Raw genomic sequence first — 23,892 nt, forward strand, 5'->3', positions numbered from 1 at the left:
CTTTAAAGAAACCCATTTGTTTTATTTGAAAATGGTATCATTACCAGGAAACTGAGGCAAATGAAATTAAGTCACTTGGCCGTGTTTGTCCAGTAAATGCTGATGCAAGTTATCTACAGCAACCCACATACTCACCATTTTACTGTATTATAAACCAAGGATTCCTGAGGTTAGAAGGTGACATGTCCCCATGGTCTCAAATATTTGAACACTTTATCTCTAGCTGGTTGTGCTCTTTGGGAAGTTTGGTGAAATACTGATGAGGTATAACCTTAGAGGAGAAAGTGTGTCCCTGAGGGCTGACCTTAAAATGTTATAGTCTGGGGCTGGAGAGATGGCTTAGCGGTTAAGCGCTTGCCTGTGAAGCCTAAGGACCCCGGTTCGAGGCTCAGTTCCCCAGGTCCCATGTTAGCCAGATGCACAAGGGGGCGCACACGTCTGGAGTTCGTTTGCAGAGGCTGGAAGCCCTGGCGTGCCCATTCTCTCTCTCTCCCTCTATCTGTCTTTCTCTCTGTGTCTGTCGCTCTCAAATAAATAAATAAATAAATAAATAATTTTAAGAAAAAGTTATAGTCTGGCCCCACTTCCTGTTTATCCTCTGCTTTCTGACCGCCTACCTCCTGCTCCTGTGGCCATGCTTTATACCCCATGGAAGGCCTGTATCTACTGCAACTGTGAACCTACATAAACACTAGTCTTCCTTCAGCTACTTCTCTTCAAATATTTGGTCACAGCAATGAGTAAAGTAATTAATACAATAATATAGTAGATCAACTAAACAAAATATCACATGAGGGTCCATAACCAACAAGAATATGTGATTATTTTTGGTGAAACAATCAAGGGTGCTGTTTTCCTGATAAACCAGATAGCAGCACAAGGGGGAAGGAGACCAACACAGAGAAAAATCAACTCCTACCAAATCAGAAAGCCAGAGCCTCAGAGGCCCCCAACACCTCATCACTGAAGCAGACCAAAAATGAACCCAACATGGCTCAGGGAAATTTTGTGGAAGAGTGGGGGAAAGAATGTCAGAGCCACATGTTGGGTCATGATATGCAGAGACATTTATCTTACCCAGAACTGTGGGCTAACTCCACAATGCATGATCCATATACCTCAACAAGGAAGGGCCAATAGGGAGGGGGTAGGACATGGATAAGCCTAATAATGGTACCAAATTGACTGTATTTGCTGAATACAAAACTAATTAATTAAAATAAAATAAAATAATAAAAAAAAGATAGCAAGGCTGGAGATGTAACTCGGTAGAGTGCTTGCCTAGAAAACATGAAGGCATGGTTTCCATTCCCAGAACCACAGAAAACCCCAGCATGCTGGTGTATTTCTGTAATTCTAGCACTTCTGAGGTGGAGGCAAAAGGATCAGAAATTCCAGGTCATTCTCAGCCTCCTAGGTATAAAAGAAACCAGTGACATAAATTCCAGAACTTCCACCCCATATACCCATATACGCCCAAGGCTTCATACACCATGATTAAGCATTACGGCAAGTGCATGTGAGATTCAAATGACCCATAGAAGGTTACCCTTCTTCAAGGAGATTGCCATTGAACTTGTAACATTTCTTCCTTCCCAGGTCCTGCCCACTTCCATCCTTGTAACTTCTGTCCTCTTTAATAATCTCTCATCTTACTACTATCCATGTGTCTCAATACAATTTCTTGTACCAAGGTACCAGAAATTGGGGTTCCCAGTGGGTGCCCACCTGGCTCCCATATTCTCTGATAACAACTAGCTTAGCTCAGTCACTACAGCCTTGGAAGTAATTGCATGTAGACACTGTAATTTTCATCCATTCCTTTCTAGCTGCCAGCCTTAACAGAAGTGACATTGAGCATTTGTATTTCTCTCTGCGCTGCGTTTATTTCTGCATCACGATGCTACAGAAAAGCACCAACTTATAGGAAGTGAGACAATATCTGAATTTATTTCCATTCAAATTGAAAACTATGTAAAACTGTCAATAATAGACCTTTAAGTGTTCAGGTTATCAAAACAGATATCTTGATGTGTTGGGAAGTTAGAAATAGTTTAATAGCAATTGATGTGGAAGTTCATTCACATGAATTAATGAAGATGGTCTGATATATGAAATACTTTATTGCAGAGAGGCATTGTTAGTGAGATCATGGCTTGAGTCAGCCATATATCATGGCTCAATTTATGTGCTAAGTAAGAACTAGTAAAAAATAATTGAAATGGAATTGCCCATTACTAAGAACATCTCATGAAATGAATTCTAAAAGCAATTAATGGAAGTCTCAGTATGATCAAAATGGGTAAGGAAGTGATTTATTGTGCTTGGTCAAAATCCTCCCATTACATGAAATTGATTCCCATGTTGAATTCTGTTGATATATATGCCAGTTGAATCAGGAAATTGAATAGTTTTTTCCTGGGTAAGATTTGTTCCTTGTATGATTTGTTGTTAAATAGCCAATTTTTTTTTAAAAGAAATATATTAAATGAAAACATCCTATTTATATAATCATATCAGTTTGTATCCTTTTATACTCTAACCATGTTACTAAAAATATTATATTTCAAAGCACAAAGTTCATGCTATAAATACTATAGTTATCATTCCTTACATTTTCCCAAGGGGAATTATGCTGAGCACCCCCAAAACAAAAAACTTGTAAATCTTACCTTACAATTTTGTGGACATGAAATTATGATGCACATAAGATCACAAAATAACTAAACTGTCTTTTTACAGGCATTTGACTGTTTCTTGGGTTTTTGTTTGTTTGTTTGTTTTTCTTTTTTTTCTGAGATTGGGTCTCTCTAGCTCAGGCTGAAAATGGAATTCACTATGTAGTCTCAGTGTGGCCTTGAATTTAGGCAATCCTGCGTCCTCTGCCTCACGAGTGCTGGGATTAAACGCATGTGCCACCATACCCGGCTTCATTTCATTGTTTTAATTAGTAAATTTATTCATAAACTAACCAGTTTTGAATATAGACTAATTTGAACACCTGATTTTTATCTTGTTCATTGACACTACTTTTAATCTTATAGCCTTCAATATTTCCTGTGTCTGTGACTGAACATAAGAATGATTTATTTGAAAACATGATACATGGGCCCTGTACTTATATCCAAGGGAAATGATGCTTGCGTTTTCCCTTCCTTATGATATTGGGAAGATCAGGGATCTTGAAATCAATAAGAGCTTGCTTCCCAACTTAGCTATGCTACGAGTGTATTTTTGGGCAGCTCATAATGATTTGGAAGATTACAAAGAACATTAAAAAGGAAACCTTATGACAAATATTAATGGCAACTCTTATCTTCTCCAATATTTATTTTCTCTTTCATCCAATACCTGTTTGTGTTAACAAAACTGTTTTGCCATGAAACATTTTAAAGCAGCTTTGTAGAGCTGTAGATTCCTCATTTGTGAACCGTTTATGACATGATAGCTTCCTACCTCATGGCTTCTATTTCTTAACGAAGTAGTAATGACAAACAGTGGTGCACATGCAATCTGAACAAATTTCTGGATCAAGTTTGCCATCATGCTATGATTGGCTTCCAACCCCCTTTGGCCTGCCATGCCTGTTTTCTCTCTAACATTCTCTTATAAATGTCATTTATTGAATCGTGCTTTCTCACTGTGCAGGCCTCCTCACTGTTTGAATCAGTGACAAATCCATAATCTTACTTTACATATTAAGAAGGCTGCAAAAAGGAATACTTTCATATCAGCTCAGTAATGAATTGCAGTCCAGAGAAAGCTTTTGTACCAAGGGATACCAACTTGAGGTTCAAATATAAGTTGCTTCATTGCCTTATTCCTTTTTTTTTTTTTTTCTTGTGAGTATAACTATCTTTCCCATTAGTCCCCATATATTCCTTAGGCAATAGCTAATACTTTAATGGAGAACAATAGAAAAAATAAGAGCAAAAGGAAAGGGGTTAGATCATCATTCCAAAATGAAATTTCTCTTAGCTGTGGTCATCACAATAAATCGTATATGTTGCTGTCAATAAATCTGGGAACAGTGGTTTATTTCATGCTTTGGAAGAAATCTTTTGCAAGGCCAGGGTCTGTCTGCTTCAACTACTTCCATGAAGGACAGTGTGCAGAAAGATCAAATCACAAAGCAAATTATAATTGAAGAGCTATAGTCCAGAATATGGCTGTTTTCTAACTCAATTTCTGATTTTAGCATGAAACTTTGCAGAAGCTAACATGTGAATTAGGAATGATAATATATGCTTTTTATGTATGTGTGTTAAGTGTCTGCTGCATACATATTTGTGGGCCAATATATTTGCCACACTGCACACATGCAGGGACCCGAGGACATCCGTATTCATCTGTATCCTCGTCTGTCATTTTTCCACCTTATTTTCTTGAGGCAAGACAGGACTCTCACTGAACCTGTAATTCCCATTTTTCAGTTACAATATTGGACCATTGAGCCCCACTGATCCTCCAGTGTCTTAGTGTCTACCTCATTCAGCAATGGAGTTATAGAAGGGTACAACCACACCCAGACTTTTTAGATGTATATTGTTGTAAATCAAACACAGGTTTTCATACTTTCATAGCAAGCTTTCTTATCCATCGAACCATCTTTCCAGAACAGTATCTACTTCTTTTTTATGTTTTTATTTATTTATTTATTTGAAAGTGACAGACAGAGAAAGAGGCAGAGAGAGAGAGAGAGAATGAGCACACCAGGGACTCCAGTCACTGCAAACGAACTCCAGATGCATGTGCCAACTTGTGCATCTGGCATACGTGGGTCCTGGGGAATGGAGCCTTGAACCAGGGGCCTTAGGCTTCACAGGCAAGTGCTTAACCTCTACCCCATCTCTCCAGCCCAGTATCTACTTCTTAAGATTCATATAAATATTAAATTATATAAAATATAAAAATACGAGGCACAATCTAGTGTGATTTTAGTGCTTCACTTGAGCATTCATGTCATGTTTGGGGATGTCATGCTGGCTTTGGCTTGGTTTGATCCCAGAAACACCACACTCAAACAAAAAGAAAAACAGAAAGCTGTTATTGTATATATATCTCAAGTTTGGTGAACTGACTAAATTTCTCAAGGAAATATTTGTGTTGCATAAATCAACCATGACCTTCTTTATGTTATAATCTTAAAACCAAAATGTTTAATTGCTGCCGCTTGTGTGACATGAAAGTCATAATTTAACCATGACTTTTTAACCAAGAATAGCATGTTGGTACAATGTTTCTTGTATATCCAGTTTGTTCATAATCAGCTAGAGGACACTTATTATGGTGCTTGCTTTGAGCATGTTAATTTAAGAGTTTCTCACTCTTTTTTTTTAAATAGTTTTTTTTTTTTAATTTTATTTATTTATTTATTTGAGAGCGACAGACACAGAGAGAAAGACAGATAGAGGGAGAGAGAGAGAATGGGCGCGCCAGGGCTTCCAGCCTCTGCAAACGAACTCCAGATGCATGCACCCTCTTATGCATCTGGCTAACGTGGGACCTGGGGAACCAAGCCTCGAACTGGGGTCCTTAGGCTTCACAGGCAAGCGCTTAACCACTAAGCCATCTCTCCAGCCCAAGTTTCTCATTCTTAATGAGCTAGCTTGGTGCTAGACAGGTGCTTTATTTAAAGCCTTGTATATAAGTAATCTTGAAAATTCCTTTAAATAGGGAAAGATGACAAACATCTCCAACTGATAACTCTTATATTTTATCTTTTTTACATATGTGAAATTATGAAAGTTAAGCAACATGCTTATAATAGTATCAGGATCAGAGAGGTAGCTTAATTGACTATTTTTATAGCTTACTTTTGTTTTTCTTTTTTAAATTTTTATTTATTTATTTAAGAGATGGTAAGAAAGAAAGATTAGGCATTTATTTGAGAGCAAGAGAGAAAGAGGAGAGAGATCCTCTTGTCTGTACAAATGAACTCCAGTTACATGTACCACTTTGTGCACCTGGCTTTATGTGGGTATAAGAGAATTGAACCCAGGCCATCAGGCTTTGCAAACAAGTCCCTTTAACCATGGAACAATCTCTCCAGTCCAACTTTTTTTGTTTGTATTCAAGTCCTGGAAGTCTTAATGTGACTGGTTTATTTTTCTTCTAGTATTATCTCTTGCTATTTCTATAGCATTGGTGTAACACACCATTATTATGTATTCTGTATTGGCAAATAATTTTACTTCTTTAAATGTGCTTGTCACGCCCCCACTGAAACAATTACTTTGGTACTGTGTGTACATTTTTCTCAGCTGAGATAAAATAAAAAAATAAAAAAAACTAAAATCAGTTGCCTTCTTCTTTCAACTTATATTGTAACAAGTGACTTTGACATGTTCCCTTGAATTCTATGATTTTCACATTGTTTGCACTCTTTGTTGGGTGTTTCCCTGTATGAAACAACTTAAAACCAAAGCATGCAGTCAAGTTGCTTTCGGTTGTTGCTTTTTATAAGGAGTCCGTGATGTGTCCTATGAAGAAGGTTCTTGTGCTATAAAAGAACCATGTAGGCATGAGTAATAGTGTTTTGGAACATGAGTACAATGCTAGTGAATCATCAATACATATTAATCATGAATCCTCTAAAAGAAGTACACATTAAATGAGGTGATGTAAGCAGGACTGGTTGATGAAACATTGACCAGGACCTTGAATCAACCAATCTTCATTACCTTCTTAATCTTTGAGCTGGATGTGGTGGCACACACCTTTAATCCCAGCACTTGGGAGGCACAGGTCAGAGGATCACTGTGAGTTTGAGGCCACCCTGAGACTACATACTGAATTCCAGGTCAGCCTGAGCTAGAGTGAAACCCTGCCTCAAAAAAAAAAAAAAAATCTTTGTATGCACGTATGTGTATGTGTTATGCATGTATTCATGTGTGTGAGAATGAACATATAAGAACCATGGTATGCATGAGCCACAGAATGGGTGTAGAGGTTAGAAGAAGATATCACCCCCGCCCCCGCCGGTTTCATTCAGAGTCTCTTGTTTATCACTACTCATACACCCAGACTAGCTTGCTTATGAAGTCCAGGGATTCTTCTGTCTCTGCATCCCATCTCACTGTGTAACACGGGGTTTACATATGTGTCCTACCAGGTTAACCTTTACATAGGTTGTGGGCATCCAAACCCAGGTCCTTATGCTTGTGTGATTAGCACTTTTCTGAAAGAGCAGTCTTTCCAGTCTACTCCTTGATTTTTTCTAGGTGTTGGTTCAATAGTTCAGGATAGAAAGTTTATGGTGACATTATAGATAATGACTACAAACTGACTATACTTCCCTTTTAGAAAAAAAGGTCACAGAGGCTGGGAAAATGGCTCAGTGGATAAAGCACTCTCCACTAAAGCCAGAGTACCCTAGTTCCATACTCAGACCTCAAATAAAAACGTCTGGATCAGTAGTTACAGCACATGGACATTGATGGAAAGATGGGAGGTGAAAACGGGAGAATTTCTGAAAAGATCATGGTGAATATAGCAAACAGCAGCAGAGCAAGCATCAAAAACAACAAATCCTGCCTCAAATGAGGGGGTGGGGGACAACAAGCAACAATCTGAAAGTGGTCCTCTACCCACAACACTAATGCCCACACTCATATATCAACACACACACACACACACACACACACACACACACACACACACACACTAAAAATGTTTAAATACTAAAAATAGCTAGATTAGTTGAATAAAGCACTAGATTTTATAATTATGTTTTCATTTAAGTATATCCAATATTTCTTTAAAATATTTATTTATGGGCTGGAGAGATGGCTTAGTGGTTAAGTGCTTGCCTGTGAAGCCTAAGGACCCTGGTTCGAGGCTCGGTTCCCCAGGTCCCACGTTAGCCAGATGCACAAGGGGGCACACACGTCTGGAGTTCGTTTGCAGAGGCTGGAAAGCCCTGGCACACCCATTCTCTCTTTCTCCCTCTATCTGTCTTTCTCTCTGTGTCTGTTGCTCTCAAATAAATAAATAAAAAATGAACAAAAAAAAAAGTTTAAAATATTTATTTATTTAAGACATAGAAAGAAAGAATGGGCATGTCAGGGCCTCAAGCCACTGCAAATGAACTCCAGGTGCATGTGCCACCTTGTGCATCTGGCTTACATGGTTCCTGGGGAATCCTTTGGCTTTGTAGGCAAGGACCTTAACCACTAAGCAATCTCCCCAGCCCTGTATCCAATGTTTTAATAATCTCTCTCTCTCTCTCTTTCTCTCTCTCTCTCTCTCTCTCTTTCTCTCTCTCTTTTAAAGTAGAAACTTTGTATGGCCAACAAAGCCAGACAGGGTGAGAATGGTCACTCCAAGGCCTTTAGCTAGTGAAGACAAAGTCCAGATGCATGTGTGACTATGTGCATCTGGCTTTATATGGGTTCTGGGGAATTGAGGCTGGGTTGTTAGCTTTTGCAGGCAAGAACATTAGTTGCTGTGCCACATCTCCAGTGTTATTTGGCTATTTCTTTTTTATTATCTTAAACATTTATTATTATTAACAACATATTTTGTATGTATATTACATGTATTGGTACACTATTTTCCCTTGAGGCTGCCCTCAGTCTGCTGGGAACCCTCCTCAGTGGGGTTGCAAGTATTTTTCATGGGGTTGTAGGTTATATGTTGGGAGAGCTGCAGTTTTTTTTTTTTTTTTTTTTTTTTTTTTGAGAGAGAGAGAGAATGACTATGGGCATGATGTCTCAAACTGTGATTCTTACAATCTTTCTTCCACAAAATTCCATTCACTGTGGTGGGTGAGTTTTAAGTCTAACTCAGTGATGAGCTTTAAGGAGCCTCTGGATCTCTGCTTTAGTAAACGTTGAGTATCCTCAGCGTCTGTCACCTTCACTCTGGCACTCATTATCAAGCTCACCATGAGAGCAGCTCACTTGCTCATCTCCCCAGTTCCTCTGTGGTTCCAGCTGCGACTTGGCTGAAGTGTGAGTGGTAGCTCATCTCCTCCTCCTTCTGAAAAAGAAGGACAGATTCTCCAATGGAGAGTGAAGTTGGCATTGTTTAAATGGAATAAAGACTATTAATTTAGGAAGAATTTGATGTATGTAACCCCATTTTTAGCCAAAGACTAGTGAGAACACGACACTGGAGAACATAATCTTTGTCTCCATAGGCTTCAGATCTGGTTCCCAATTCTAGATATGTGTTCCTGTACACTGATTTGACCTCTTAGCCAATCAGAAAGCTATTGGTTACCCACCAAGGCCGTGTGCCACTATTGCACTGGTGTGTGCATCCTGTCAGGGTGTTTGTTTCTGAGTAGCTTAGACCTCTGGTTTCTCAGACTGTTGTTGGCCACTTTTCCCCAGTAGCTCATGCAATGCTTTCCAGACAGGCTAACTCTCTGGGGACTGGCTTTCTTATAAATGCCAGCCAGGTCTCTTTGTGCTCTGTGTCAGCAGCATATGGAGTTTTCAGCAAGCGGGTCCTACCATTTTTACCTTAGGTAGGTACTCAAGTGCCTTGACAGAAACCTGTCTTGTATTGGGGATCTCATAGGACTCTCTGATCAACAGTTGATTGTAGTTTGCAACTGATTTCTGTTACTGGAAGCTCAGCCCAAAGACAAAAATAAATAAATCAACTTAGCCTTCATCCCACCCTCCCCATGGTCCTTCATTTCTATCTATCATAACTTTTCTCCTGTTCTCCTGTCCTCCTCCTCCTCTTTCCTTCCTCTTAGTCCCCTTTATTTTCCTAAATAATACCTCTAGTATTTACATTTCTTTATTTTTTTTCTATGTTATACATATGAAAGAAACATATTTTGACTTTTGGATCCTGGTTTACTTTACTTATTATAATGATTTCCATTTTGACCCATTTTCATGCAACTGCAAAAAGTCATTATTATGGCTACATAATGTTGCATCACTCTTGCTAGTCAATGCCTTTTTGGAATTCACAGTGCCCCACAGAGATTGTGATACTTACCTTCTTATTTCAGGAGCAAAACACCTACCAAAAGAAGCTGATTTGCAGAATTTGTTTGTTTTGTCTTACCGTCTCAAAAGGAAGCTCCATGATAGCAAGGGAAAGATAGTAGAGCAGAGCCTGGACATCACCCCCTTGTCAACATCAGGTGGAAAATGGTAGCAGAAGAATAGACCAAGTTCTGGTGAGGGGAGAGGGTCTATAGCACACTTAAGCCCACCCCCAGCAACATACCTTTTCTCGCAAGGCTCCACATCCCAATTTGTCATCTTCTGTGGGCCAAGTACAAAAAACATGAGTGTGTGGGGGACATCTGATTCAAACCACCACAGAGATCAGAAGTTCCATGCTGTCTTGCGTGATCTTTCTCTGGTTCTGGTTCAAAACATCCCAACACATTGTATGTGTGCACGAGTATGTGTGTGTGTGTGTGTGTGTGTGTGTGTGTGTGTGTGTGTGTGTGTGTGTGTCTTGGGATACATGGACATTTGAAGGTCAGCTTCCAGGAACAATTTTGGACCAAGGTATTTTATAGTGTGTCTCAGGTCTGCCTGCTCCCACAGTCTTAGCTGTAACGATTATACTCAGTTAACAGCAACAGAACATCAGCTAGACATGGGATAGGTATGCAGGTTCTGAGTTTGCATATGTTTGTCCTGAAGCATCCATCTATCCATTTGGCTCTTGCTTTGAAGCAGCCAATCACCACTCTGGCCTTAACCGATACCAGAGTATATCAAGGTTTAATCTGTACCTGGGTTTAATGGGTACCTCCAATTGGATTTTAGGTTCTTTTCTACTGGAACAAGAAATTGGACAGAAACACATGAATATTAACAAAAGCAGGTTGAATTTATTGCAGAAATATACAATTCCAAGGCCTAAGCAAACAGAGAATTTAGTAGCTCAGATAACCCTGATGTACATCTTGGGAGTTTATGTCTCATATAGTGAAGTTTCTGGCTCATTTGCACATTGCAGGCTTGCTCCCCATTTATGACCCATAGTTCCCTTTACTACTTCCACTAGAGCACAAGCATTCTTACATCTCCATCCACGGCTGTGGGTTTGAGCATTCTAATGAGCTATTTGCTACTTCCAACAGTCCAGGAGTCTCAAGATCATTCAGGTGGCTCAAACCAGGTCTAGTTGAACACAGCCAGAAAGTCTCCATATTCTTCTTTGCCAACTGCTTTTGTTTTATGTGTAATTTGCAGATTTCATGCAAGACCTCCTGTCTCTCACTCTCCGTCCTACCCTACTCTTTAGCTAACCTAAAATGGATCCTGTGATTCCCCTCAACATAAAAGAAGACTTGTCTTACCAGGATACAAGAGCACATAATCCAAATGTTAATAATGTGTTAAGTGAAAAAGGTAATGTGAGATAGAAAAAATTTAAAATGACTATGCTGTCTGACGATAAGGAAGGGAATGAATTTAGGCCAGTGTCTTTAAATAGATATTTAGTAAAAAGTAAATTCAGTTTTCATTAAATATCCTGCTTTGAAACTTTCTTCAACATTATACATAGAGGAGCTTTTTGTCTATAATACACATATGTGCATTGTGAGTGTGCATGCTTGTGCATATTCATGGGGAAGGTGTGTGTATGTGGGTGTGGGCAGAATCTGCAGGTCAGGAAAAAGCCTCAGGTATCACCTTCAGGAATGACGTTCCCCTCTTTGTGATGGGGTCTGTCATTGGCATGTTGCTCAACTATTGGGCTAGCCTGGCTCACCTGGGAATCCTAGGGATTTTCCTGTTACCACATCCCCAGATCTGGGATTAAAGACACATATAACCATGCTTCATATTTTTTTATATAGGTTCTGGGGAGATCAAACTCAGCCCATAGTGCTTATGAAACAAGCTCTTTACCAATGGAGCTATGTCCTGAGAATTCTTCTTTTAACTTTGTTCAAGGTTTCTCATTCTACCCTTTCCTAAATACTATACTTTATATTCTGCAGAAGGTGTAGGATGTACTTTTTATTGTGGAATGTTGTATGAGCATATTTATGACCTTCCTGGAATAGGCACAAAGAAAGATATTCTTTCAACAAAGTACAGTCAACTTAGAGAAGAGATCTCTAAACTATGTGGGATGCTAAGTTGTAATTCATCTGTAGTTGAGAAACTTCTAGCATTGTAACAAATATGTAGAATGATATCAAAGCTCCATAACTTATTATGCTAATCAGATACCAGTTTGCAGGCAAGTTGGGTTTGTAAAATAAAGCACTTCTCATTCTAATCTTTCATCTCAACATACCTGACTAGAAGGAAGCAAATGTTGTAATGGCCCACAAAGTAGAATACTGGTTTCCATTTTGTGTTTTCTAATTCATAACATTTAAGAGCATATAAGTGTGTTGGATTCCCACAAAAGAGCCAGAAACTTCTTTGTCATGTATTGTGAAGGTATGTCAATGTATAGTGGTCATCACAGATATGTCTCAAGGATTCCCTCACTGTATGCTTTGCCCAAACTATTAATGCATAGTAACCATCTCTTGAAAGATGAATAAGGACCTAGAAATGTGGGAAATTGTGCCAGTGATTAGTGGATAGGGCAAATGTTATCTTTTCACTTATAACATTGTCCATACCTTTGTTTGCTTTCAATACCAAGTATTCACTTGGCAGTTTTCTTGGACAAACAGAGCTTTCTGAATAGAATAGTAGTTGATTGAGATAGCTATTGTAATAATTCAAGATTTCAAACCTGTTGTCATATAAAAAATCTTACTAAGTACAACGTGAGTATAAATATAGATAGCAGGGAAAAGTCATTTTGCTTCATAGCTCCAAAGTAAAAGGAATCTCAAGTTTGAAAGATATTGCAAAAAGTACGGAAGGAACTTGGAAGATTTTTCAGGAGATAAAGGACTTGCTATGTAAGTAGGGTGACATGAGTGCAGATCTCTAGAACTCATATAAAGCTGGATGTTTTTTGACTGAGTGTCTGTAATCCCAGAATTCTTAACATTATATGAGAGTTGGAGATGTTATAATCTCTCCAAAGTTTGTAGTCCAGCAATCCTGGCCAATGCTGCAGCAAACAAGGTAAAAACAAGGTAAAAGGATCATCACCTGAAGTTGTCCTCTAAACTCTACACACTCACCATGGCATGCATGTACATATAGTTACACACTTGAACATACATACACACACATCGACATATACACAAGATCAAAACTTTAATAAAGCTTTACTGTAAAACACAAAACTAGCTAGTGGGAAGATAAGAATTTTGTGCCTAGAAGTAACATCCATATCACTGAAATTTGTGGTCAGTCATGTTTAATTGAAGCAATGAGAAGAAATAAAATTTTACTCACAGGAAATTTTAATTGGCAGCATTACAATATCCAAAATGCATATCTAATTAAGAATAAAAGCCTTAATAATGTACTGAAAATGAATGCACTAGTGTCAGTCCTGGAATTAGTAGCATAACAATGCATCCAAGTTTTAAACCTTCTTCACTAGCATCATATTTCATCAGAAGAAAATATTTTTCACTTAGCAAAACTTGATCAACATTGCTTTCCCCACCCTCCTTTTCAATTGTTCTCATTTCCCTTAAATTCCACTATTTCACTTTAGTTTATAGAAACCAAGCTATAGTGATATTTTTGTGTTACTGTCTGTATCCCATGTTAAAAATATTGTGGTCCTTCAAAAGACGTGGGATGCTTTAAGGATACCACTAAAATGTCTTGAAGATTGCCTGCTGGTAAAACCTATAGAAAAGAATATTACTATGATGTGATAATATACTATTGAGCCAGCTTGACTTCTCTGTCAAGCAATTGTATAAAAATGAGTTTATTCCTTTAGAAACAATGTGGAGCAAATATTGATTGCATATTGAATGGAAACATAAAAACTGTGTTGGTCAGACAGAAGCTAAAAAGGTCATGTAAACCTGATCCTGGGAAGGACAATCATGCAGAAAATATTGATATAATTTACAATATGTAGTAAGAAGTGAACTCAAGAGCTTTATAATAACCTACAAGAGAGATGGGTAGCAATTCAGAGTTCAATGTGAGATCCAGAAAGGACCTGTACTAGAGACAAAATTTCTACCTCAACTAAGGAGATTCTACTGAAAATGAAACTAAAAGTGAAAGATATAAGAGATATACAGAGAAAATGCATTTAATTTGATTGAAATGTGGACTAAGTGACAAGATCTAGAGGGTAATTGGGGCAGAAAAATACATGAAAGCACAAGTACAGAAGCTGTTTCACATCATAGGAAGCAGTTTGAAGTTTATATCCAATGAGAAATCACTGGAAATTTTGAGAAAGAGAGTGAGATACAACTATATAAGTACAGACAAGATTGAATGAAGAGTGATATTTGTGTTAGAAAAAGAAAAAGAAATACGGTCTAAAGAGGTTCAAAAAAGCAATAAATAATGATGAAAGAGAAAACTCAGTCAAACGGGCTTGCCTTGCTAGCATGAGGAGCTGAGTTTAAACCTCAGCATTATTTAAAAATGTTGGGCAGTGTGGTATGAGCCTTTTTAACCCAGCACTGAAGAGATAAAGAAAAGGGGAACTCTGGAACTCACTGATCAGTTGGTTTAACAAAATTGGCCAAGTAACGCCCTATGTGAAAGGAAGTGAATGACTTTCCAGAGGATGATGCACAGCATTGTCTTCTGACATTTATGTACATACACAACCATGTGCATGTGAACATTCACATGCATAAATAAGAAATACCTGAATGAGAATATTTCATATTTTGACTGCTCCATATAATACTCATTCTTTAACAGACATCAAGATCAAACTTTTATTCTGCACAATGATTAATTATTCTACTCTTTTTTTATTTCAGATTTTTCATTATTCCTATACAGCCTCATATGTGATTTACAATATACACACTAGGTAAGTTCTTTGATTATTCTGCTTTGTATGTACAATTGTCATGAAAAGTCATTGTAGAAGGCCTTTTGTTCCTATGAAAATATTTGACTCTCTTTAAGGGAAGTGTGGGAGTTGAATCCACCAGAGGTAGAGGACTCAGTCTTGCAGTATGCAGCCTGGGGCGTCCAAGGACAGCAGCTGGTAAGCCTGATCATTGCTTTTCTCTACCCACTGTGCACTGAGGCTCAAAGTCAAACATTTAGAGATCACTCCTTTGTGTAATTTATCCTGTAATACTTGATGTTTTTTTACAATTTTCATTATGACATCTTTTTTATATTTTGGTTTAAGAGTATATTAAGGGCTGGAGATATGGCTTAGTGGTTAAGGGCTTTGCCTGTGAGGCCTACGGACTCAGGTTCGATTCCTCAGAATTATGTAAGCCAGATGTACATGGTGCATATGTCTGGAGCTCATTCATAGTGGCTAGAGGCCCTGGCATACCTTTTCTCTCTCTCCCTCTCTCTCTCTCTCTCTCATAAATGAATGAACAAAGTATATCAAATTTGAAAAGCAAGATATAAAATGATATTAGTGATATTTTATCAATTAATTGCAAAAGAAGGTTAATTAAATACTGTGAATCAAACCACTGTCAAAACCAAGAAAAAGCCGGGTATGGTGGTGCATGGCTTTAATCCCAGCACTTGTGAGGCAAAGGTAGGAGGATCGCTGTGAGTTTGATGACATCCTGAGACTCCATAGTGAATTCCAGGTCAGCCTGAGTTAGAGTGAGTCCCTACCTTGAAAACCAAGAACAAATTTAAGGATATTATAGCTTGTTTTTGCATAATTTCTATTATCTGGTATTGTCAGTTTATTTTAAAACACATTATTTAATATTCTCTTCAGAGAAAGATTTTTCTTTAATTGTAACTGAAAGTTATCACAATCTCAAAAACAAAGTTATTGATGGGAAAAAGCATTCCGTGTGTGTGCGCATTAATGCACCTGTGCATGCTATTCTCTCTGTGTGGAAGTAAGAGGACAACCTCAAGGAACTGGTCCTCTCCCTCCACCTTGTTTCACACAGTCTCTTGTTGTTTGCTGCTGTGAACATCAAACTATCCCAAGCTTCATGATTCTCCTGGCTCTGCATACCGACCGTTGTCATGGAGTGTGTTGGGATTACATATACTTGTACCACTATGTGTCCTTTGTCAAACAGGGTTGGAGTATTGCAAGTTTGGCTTTTAGAACAACCACTGAGCCATCATGCAATCCTCACAAAAGGATTTCAGGCACAATTATATTATTTTTTTCTTGATTTGCTTTCTGACACTTTCAAGCACATATGCTACATTATGGTCATACGTACCCCGCATTGCCTTCCATTTCCCCCTCAGTCTCACTGTGCTTCTTCCTTCCACTTATAAGTGCTATTGCAGAAGAGAATGATTTCCTATCTTGGCAAAAATTAACTAATTAACTCATTGAGGAGGCGCATGGCCTCCTAAGCTCCCCCTTACCTATTACAGAATGTTGATTGTCCCCATTGTATGCAGATCTTGTTCAAGTAAGCACATCTTAGTATGAGTTTACTACTGTAATGTCTTTTTCTATCCAAACTGTAGTCCCACAGTGCCACCCCCCCCCCATACTCTAGCTCTTAAATTCCTTCTGTCCCATCTGCCATGCTGCTTGAGCCATGCAGGGGCTGATGCATGTGCCTTGTTTAGGGATGGGCATTCAACTGCCACTTACTTTCAGCCCTTTACCATTATGATTCTCTGAACTGACTGACCCCCACTGCTAATGAAACAAAATTAAAGCTTTTCTGACTGGAGCTGAGAGCAGAACCGATGTGTACACATAGGATTAGTATTTAGGAGGCAGTTTGACAACATGTCCATGTAGCAATACAGAAACAGTAGGATCTTCTCTAGGGCCTATATTTTCTCACAGAATGTATTTGACCTGGTTTTCATTATGAGACATGTATTTCCTCCTATGGGTCAGGCTTCAAGTCCAAACATAGAACTGTTGGTTACTGACTTAGCCTTCATGTCACAACTGCACCAAAGGAAACGTCTTGCCTTGTGGATCAGTATGGGAGAATGCAGTATTTGCTGCTGGGTGCTATTGTTGAGAAGTTTTCTCTACCAACACCCTGCTTATCACCATTCAGCACTATCTAAGAGCATGGGAAGAATGTTTCTACCTCAGATCCCACTTGATTTCACAAGATTTCACTTCCATTAATCTTTGTGGTTGTACCATATCTTCTTTCTTCATTCATCTATTGATGTTCATCTGGACTGAGTCCATTTCCTAGCTACTGTGGTTAGAGCACCACAAAACATTTGAAACTGAGGATACATACCTAGGAGTGATGCAGATGGGGTCCATAGTAGATCTATTTTAGCTGTCTCCAAAACCATCTCACTAATTTCTATAGTGCATGCACCAGTTTGTATTGCCATCAACAATAAATAAACATTCAGCTTTTCTTACAACCTTTTGGTATTATCATTTAACTTCTTTTTTAAAAAAAATCTTTATTTTATTTTATTTATTTCCTAGAGAGATAAAGATGCAGATAGAGAGAATGAGCACACCAGGGACTCCAGCCAATGCAAAATGTCGCCGGATGCATGTGCTATCTTGTACATATGGCTTACATGGGACGTGGAGAATTGAACTTCCTTAGATTCCTTAGATTTATCATAAATAGCTTTTATTATGTTGGTATGTGTTCCTTATATTCCCAGTTTTTAGGACTTTTATCATGTAGTGATGTTGGATTTGGCTAATGCTTTTTCTCAATCTAGTGACATGATTATGTGATTTTTATCCTTGAGTCCATTTGCATGATGTATTACATTTACTAATTTGCATATATTGAACCATCCCTGCATCACTGGAATAAAACCCACATGATTAGGGAGAACAATCTTTTTGATGTATTTCTGTATTTGGTTTGCAAGTGTATTGCAGGTATATCCGTGAAACATTGATCTGTGCTTCCTTTATTTGTTATATCTATTTGGTTTCATGATCAGGGTATTGGTTTCACAAAAGGTGATTGGAATTTTTTCTTCCTTTTCTCTTCCATTAAATAGGTTGAGAAACACTGGTGTTAGTTCTTTGGGAAATACCTGATAAAATTCACAAATGAATCTGGGCCTAGGCACTTTTTAGTTGAGAAATATTTTATAACTACTTTGATCTTATTGTTTGTAATAGTTCTGATTTAACGGTTTATCTCACCTTTGTTTCATTTTGCTGGAAGAATATGTATCCTATTTGCATTTATTTCATATGGGTCACATGTATTATTTCTACAAGTAAGACTTGTAATACTATATATTTAATAAAAATATAATACATGGGTCAAGTTTTTAGAGTTTTCAATTAGTGAAGTATATGCTTTTAACATGTTCCTTATGATTTTCTGAATTTCATTGATATCTCTTATAATAATCTTTTTCATCTCCAATTTTATGAATTTGGGTCTTCTCTCTCTTTATTTTGTTTAGCTTACTTATTGATATATTTTTTTAATTTTTTTTATTCTTTTTTATTTATTTATTTGAGAGCGACAGACACAGAAAGACAGATAAAGGGAGAGAGAGAGAGAATGGGCGCGCCAGGGCTTCCAGCCACAGCAAACGAACTCCAGACGCGTGCGCCCCCTTGTGCATCTAGCTAACGTGGGACCTGGGGAACCGAGCCTCGAACCGGGGTCCTTAGGCTTCACAGGCAAGCGCTTAACCGCTAAGCCATCTCTCCAGCCCCTTATTGATATTTTTACTCATTGAAAGGACCTATTCATTTGATGTTATAATTATTTATTCTTTCTAGTTTATTAATTTATATAATGATCACCCTAATTTATTTCCACCAAATGGTTTTTGATTTGGCTTGTTCTTCTTTAGCAAAGGCCCTCAGGTATATCATTAATATCATTATTTATGACCTCTCACATTTTTTAAAAAATTATGTTATTTATTTATTTATGTAAATATTTGAGAAAGAGAGAGAGAGAAATTGGCAGAAAAGGGGGAGAGATAAAATGAGTGTGCCAGGTCCTCCAGCCACTGCAAACAAACTCCAGATGCATATACCACCATGTGCATCTGGCTTTAAGTGGGGTAACTGAATTCTGGTCCTTAGGTTTTGCGTGTGATCACCTTAACTGCTGAACCATCTCTGGTCCCCTCTAATTTCTTAGTATAGACACGAACAGCTGTGAATTTTCCTCCTGAAGTTTTACTTCATTGTACCATATATGTTTTTGGTATGTCATTTCTTCATTGTTGTTTGATTTTAGAAGTTTTTGATTTTCTTCTTGATTTCTTTAATGACAGATTCATCATTCAATAATGCATTGTTTCATTTTCATGGTTTGTGTATGTTCTATAGTCTTTCTTGCCTTTGATTAGTTGTTTTATCTCATTATGAACAGATAGAATACAAAGAACTATTTCTGTTCTCCTATATTTGTTAAAATTTGCTTTGTGTTCTAATATATGTTTAAGCTTATAAAAAGTTCAGTGTTCTCATGAAAGAACTGTGTTCTATTCTCTAGATAGAATGTGTATTCTGTCCCCTATATGTGTGTTAGGTCGATCTTTTTAATGATGTCATTTAGTCCAGAAGCTCCTCTGTTTCACTTTTACTGATATGACCTGTCAGTTGGTGAGTGTTGGGTATTGAACTCACCCACCACTACTATATTTGAGCTAATCTGTGAATTTGCATGTATTCATCTTTGCTTAATGAAACTGGGTATGCCATTCATTCAACTCGTCAGTTTAGAATTGCATTATCCTCTTGTTGGATTAGTTCCTTAGATAGTATAAATACACATTAACTTTTTAAAGCAGTGTTAATTTGCAGGCTATTCAGAATAGAAATACCTGCTAATTTCCTAGTCCCATTTGTTTGTAATATCATTTTTCCATCCTTTCACCCTAAAATAGTGTCTGCCTTTTATGGAGAGATGAATTTCTTGGAGGCAAAAACAGAATGACCATGATTTTTAATCTATTTATTCTGTGTCTTTTGTCTTGTAAACTGAGACCAATAATGTTCAGAGTTATTATTAAAATATATGGAGTAATTTCTGTTATTTTGTTGATTTTGTGGTTTATTTTGGTCTTTCCCTGTTCTGCCCTTATATTACTTTTTGTTAATGCATGTTTTATTCTTTCCTTTGGCCTGGAGTATGCACTTTTCCTTCTCTTCATTCCAAATAATTTCTTTAAATATTTTCTGAAGAAAAGGCTTACTGGTCATATATTCCTTTAGCCCTTTATGGTAATATGCTAGTGCTGCTTCAATGATGGCAGATAGCTTTCCGGAATATAGTGGTTTGCATTGCCAGCTGTTGACTTTCAGAGCTTGATATACAATATTTCAAACTCTTCCAGTATTTTAAGTCCCTGTTGAGAGACAATTTGTTATTCCATTGAACTTGCCTTTCTAGGTGACCAGGTGCTTCTCTCTTTCTGTTTTCAATATATTTTCTTTGTTTTGTGTGTTTAGTCATACGATTAATGATGAGGTGAAATTCTTTCCCAGTCTCCCCTTACTAAATGCCTCTTGTATCTGTATTGGCATCTTTCACTATTTGAATAAATTTTCTTCTGTTGATTTTGTTGAAGATAACTAGAAAATACTTCTGATCAAATTTCTTTTTTATTCATTGAAAAATATGGAATGCTTCATGAACTTGCATGTCATCCTTGATCAGGGGCAATGCTAATATCCTCTGTAGAGTTCCAAAGCAAGCACTACATTGAAATTCTTTTCTTTCTCTTCTGCAAGAGTGGTTAGATTTGGTTTCTTTATATTACCCAAATGTCTTGAAATTTCTGCACTTTCCTCCTTATTAACTTATATTTCCCTTTGTGAGAATGTTCCATATTTTCAACTTGTCTTCAAGTTACAATATTCTGTCCTCTGTTTGATTAATTCTATTAGTGATTTTCTATGGGGTTATTGCTTTTTTTGTTTTGTTGGGGAACTTACTGTGTTTTTCATCGTCATGAATATAGACTAGAATTTTTTTCAGTATTTCTGCTTTTTACTCATATATTGTATCATTCTCCATATTTCTTTTAACTGATTTTCTGTGTTCTCTTGGGATAGCTTGAGGAAGAGTTTGTTTTTTTCTTTGATATTTATATTCACTTTCTTGAATTCTCTGCCTGGAATTTTGTTAAATTCAGTCTCACCAGAGGTTATCACTGTATGATTTATAAGTTTTGAATGAGTTATGATGCATTGATTTGTGTTTCATGTTACTGTGTTGAGATTTTTCCACATATTGGAGTTATTATTATATATAGATATACATATGTATAAATTATTTTATTGCTTATATTTTATGTTTGTTGTATTATCTGACTGCTTCTATATATATGTCTGAAGTTATATCTTCAAAGTAGGAGCTCAAAGTGCCATGTATGCCCTTTTTATGATTCCTAGAGTAGATTATCAAATATAAGAGTAACTCAATATAGTGAATATGCCTACTTTGTGAATATACTGGTAGCAACTTATCAATAGTCCTATAGACTTCAGTAATTGCTCATGGGTAAATGAGTTATAATTTTAGGAGAAGCTTTTAACCTCACCAGTGTTGAGTTATAAAGCTGGATTTCTCCTTGTTGCATTGTGGGTTAATATAAGCCAACTAGGAATGGTCACTGGTACAGATCAGCTGGTCTGTATGGAGTTATAGCAAAATGGAACTTTGTGGATTCCTGCAATCATGGATGGTGTTCCTGGTGCTCGCTAGGAAGGAGAGAAGGCTGTGAAATTCTGTATGCAGGTGTTCTGGAGATGGCTACCTTGTCCTTAGTGTTCTCCCCTTCAGATTCAATTGCTTTTGCAGGGATGGTGTGAGTGGGTAGAATGTCTTCCCTGTAGTTTCCAAAGCTCTTCTTGCCTCTAGCAGGACCAGGAGGGAAATTTGAATAAATTCCATTTTCATCAGTTCTTACTCCTTGCTCCTTTGGTCTGGCTATGCCACTGAGTTATTTTTATGAATACCACTTAGTTTATAAATCTAAGAAATATGTACCTGAGTGATTGGTGGTACTATTGATTCATATCACATAAAGACAAAGAAAATATACAGATACAAAATTATGCCTCATTTCACTGGAAAACATATGGACTTTCAAATATTCTTGGCATGAATATAACTAAAATGTGATCTGTATGAGTGTTTGGTCATGTCACTATGGCAAATTCACTTTTAGTGCTAATACTTAACCTTATTATTATGAAGATGAAGGCATTTGCCTCTTTCTTAGCCTCAGTGATTTAAAATACTGTGCTATTGTAATTTTTAATTTTATTATTTTAAATATTTTAGTTTCATAAGCATAAGAATAAAAAATAAGATGACATAACACTGAAAGAAACATTAAAAAGCAATTTTCAAGGGCTGGCCAGATGGCTTAACAGTTAAGTGCTTGTCTGTGAAGCCTGAGGACCCCGGTCCAAAGCTTAACTCCCCAGGACCCACATTACCAAGATACACAAGGGGGCGCATATGTCTGGAGTTCATTTGCAGTGGTTTGAGGCTCTGGTGCCCTATACTCTCTCTATCTATCTGACACTCTCTCTCTCTCTGTGTCTGTTGCTCTCAAATAAATAAATAAATATAAAAAAGAGCAATTGTAAAGACAGATTTAATTCATTATTTCAAGTCATAGCTTACCACTCTTGAATATTTCAGTTATCTGTGAAGGAAATCACTTCTTTAACACAATGTTTTTAATATATAGGTATTCATTGTATCTTGGTAGATTCATTCCTTAAACATGTAAGCTAAAAGTTAAATATATTATTTTAAGCACTCACTTAAATTTACAAAAGATCTATAATTTCTACATATTTAACACAGCTTTATGGATGACTACAAAAGGTATACTGAGAAAATAAAAGTTTTAAAATATTGAGAAATGCATACAGAAAGTTGGCAGTTATCCTATTTGAAGCTGCTTGAATATCTTTATGCTTATATTTTGCAAATAAATACTGCAAAACACCCCATGTTCACTACCATACCCACATTAAATGAATGAATAGTTCAATAAATATCCATGAAGCAACTAAGCCAGTGATGTAACATGAGAATGAATGCATTGATCTATATTCCTTGGGTGATCCAAAGTATGTTTGCCTTTGTCATGTAGATGCCTAGAGACATTTTAAAACATATATATTTAATCTTAATTTTCATGAATGTACTAGATTCAATACATTATGTAGTGCTGAAAAACAGCATTAAATGTTGCATAAAGAGCTAGTTATGATTACAGTAGTTGGTTCAGCAAAGTAAGGCAGTCAATATATTCACATGAACCAGGGAGTAGAAGCAAAAGCAAGGATGGTGGAAAGGAGGAAAAAAAAAAAAGCACAGAAAGGCACAGCAGGGGAGAGGAGAGTGAAAAGGGCACCAGGGGTGAAGTAGGAAGAGGGCAGGAGTGAGAGGAAGCAGAAGGGGAGAAAAGTGAGAGGAAGTAAAAGGGGAGAGCAGTGAGAGGAAGTAGGAAGAGGAGAGGAGTGAGAGGAAGTAGAAGAGGGCATCAGTGAGAGGAAGTAGAAGAGGTCAGCAGTGAGAGGAAGTAGAAGAGGGCAGCAGTGAGAGGAAGTAGAAGAGGGCAGGAGTGAGAGGAAGTAGAAGAGGTCAGCAGTGAGAGGAAGTAGAAGAGGGAGGAGTGAGAGGAAGTAGAAGAGGGCAGGAGTGAGAGGAAGTAGAAGAGGGAAGCAGTGAGAGGAAGTAGAAGAGGTCAGCAGTGAGAGGAAGTAGAAGAGGGAGGAGTGAGAGGAAGTAGAAGAGGGCAGCAGTGAGAGGAAGTAGAAGAGGGCAGGAGTGAGAGGAAGTAGAAGAGGTCAGCAGTGAGAGGAAGTAGAAGAGGTCAGCAGTGAGAGGAAGTAGAAGAGGTCAGCAGTGAGAGGAAGTAGAAGAGGGAGGAGTGAGAGGAAGTAGAAGAGGGAGGAGTGAGAGGAAGT

The 23,892-nt window shown here is 37.5% G+C and overlaps 1 protein-coding gene and 1 pseudogene across 1 annotated transcript in view; one reads left to right on the plus strand and one right to left on the minus strand.

Annotated features, from left to right (window-relative positions):
* Nucleotides 1–23,892, plus strand: part of Dpp10 (dipeptidyl peptidase like 10) — a 557,899-nt gene that overhangs the window by 423,222 nt on the left and 110,785 nt on the right. The window contains exons 6-7 of the mRNA XM_045149057.1: nucleotides 14,825–14,877; nucleotides 14,976–15,057. Coding sequence (XP_045004992.1) covers nucleotides 14,825–14,877; nucleotides 14,976–15,057 — 135 coding nt within the window. The remainder of the gene's footprint in view (nucleotides 1–14,824; nucleotides 14,878–14,975; nucleotides 15,058–23,892) is intronic.
* On the minus strand, nucleotides 20,570–20,667 carry LOC123461210 (annotated as a pseudogene).

The sequence above is a fragment of the Jaculus jaculus genome, chromosome 5 (assembly GCF_020740685.1).
Source record: "Jaculus jaculus isolate mJacJac1 chromosome 5, mJacJac1.mat.Y.cur, whole genome shotgun sequence".
Taxonomy (NCBI): domain Eukaryota; kingdom Metazoa; phylum Chordata; class Mammalia; order Rodentia; family Dipodidae; genus Jaculus; species Jaculus jaculus.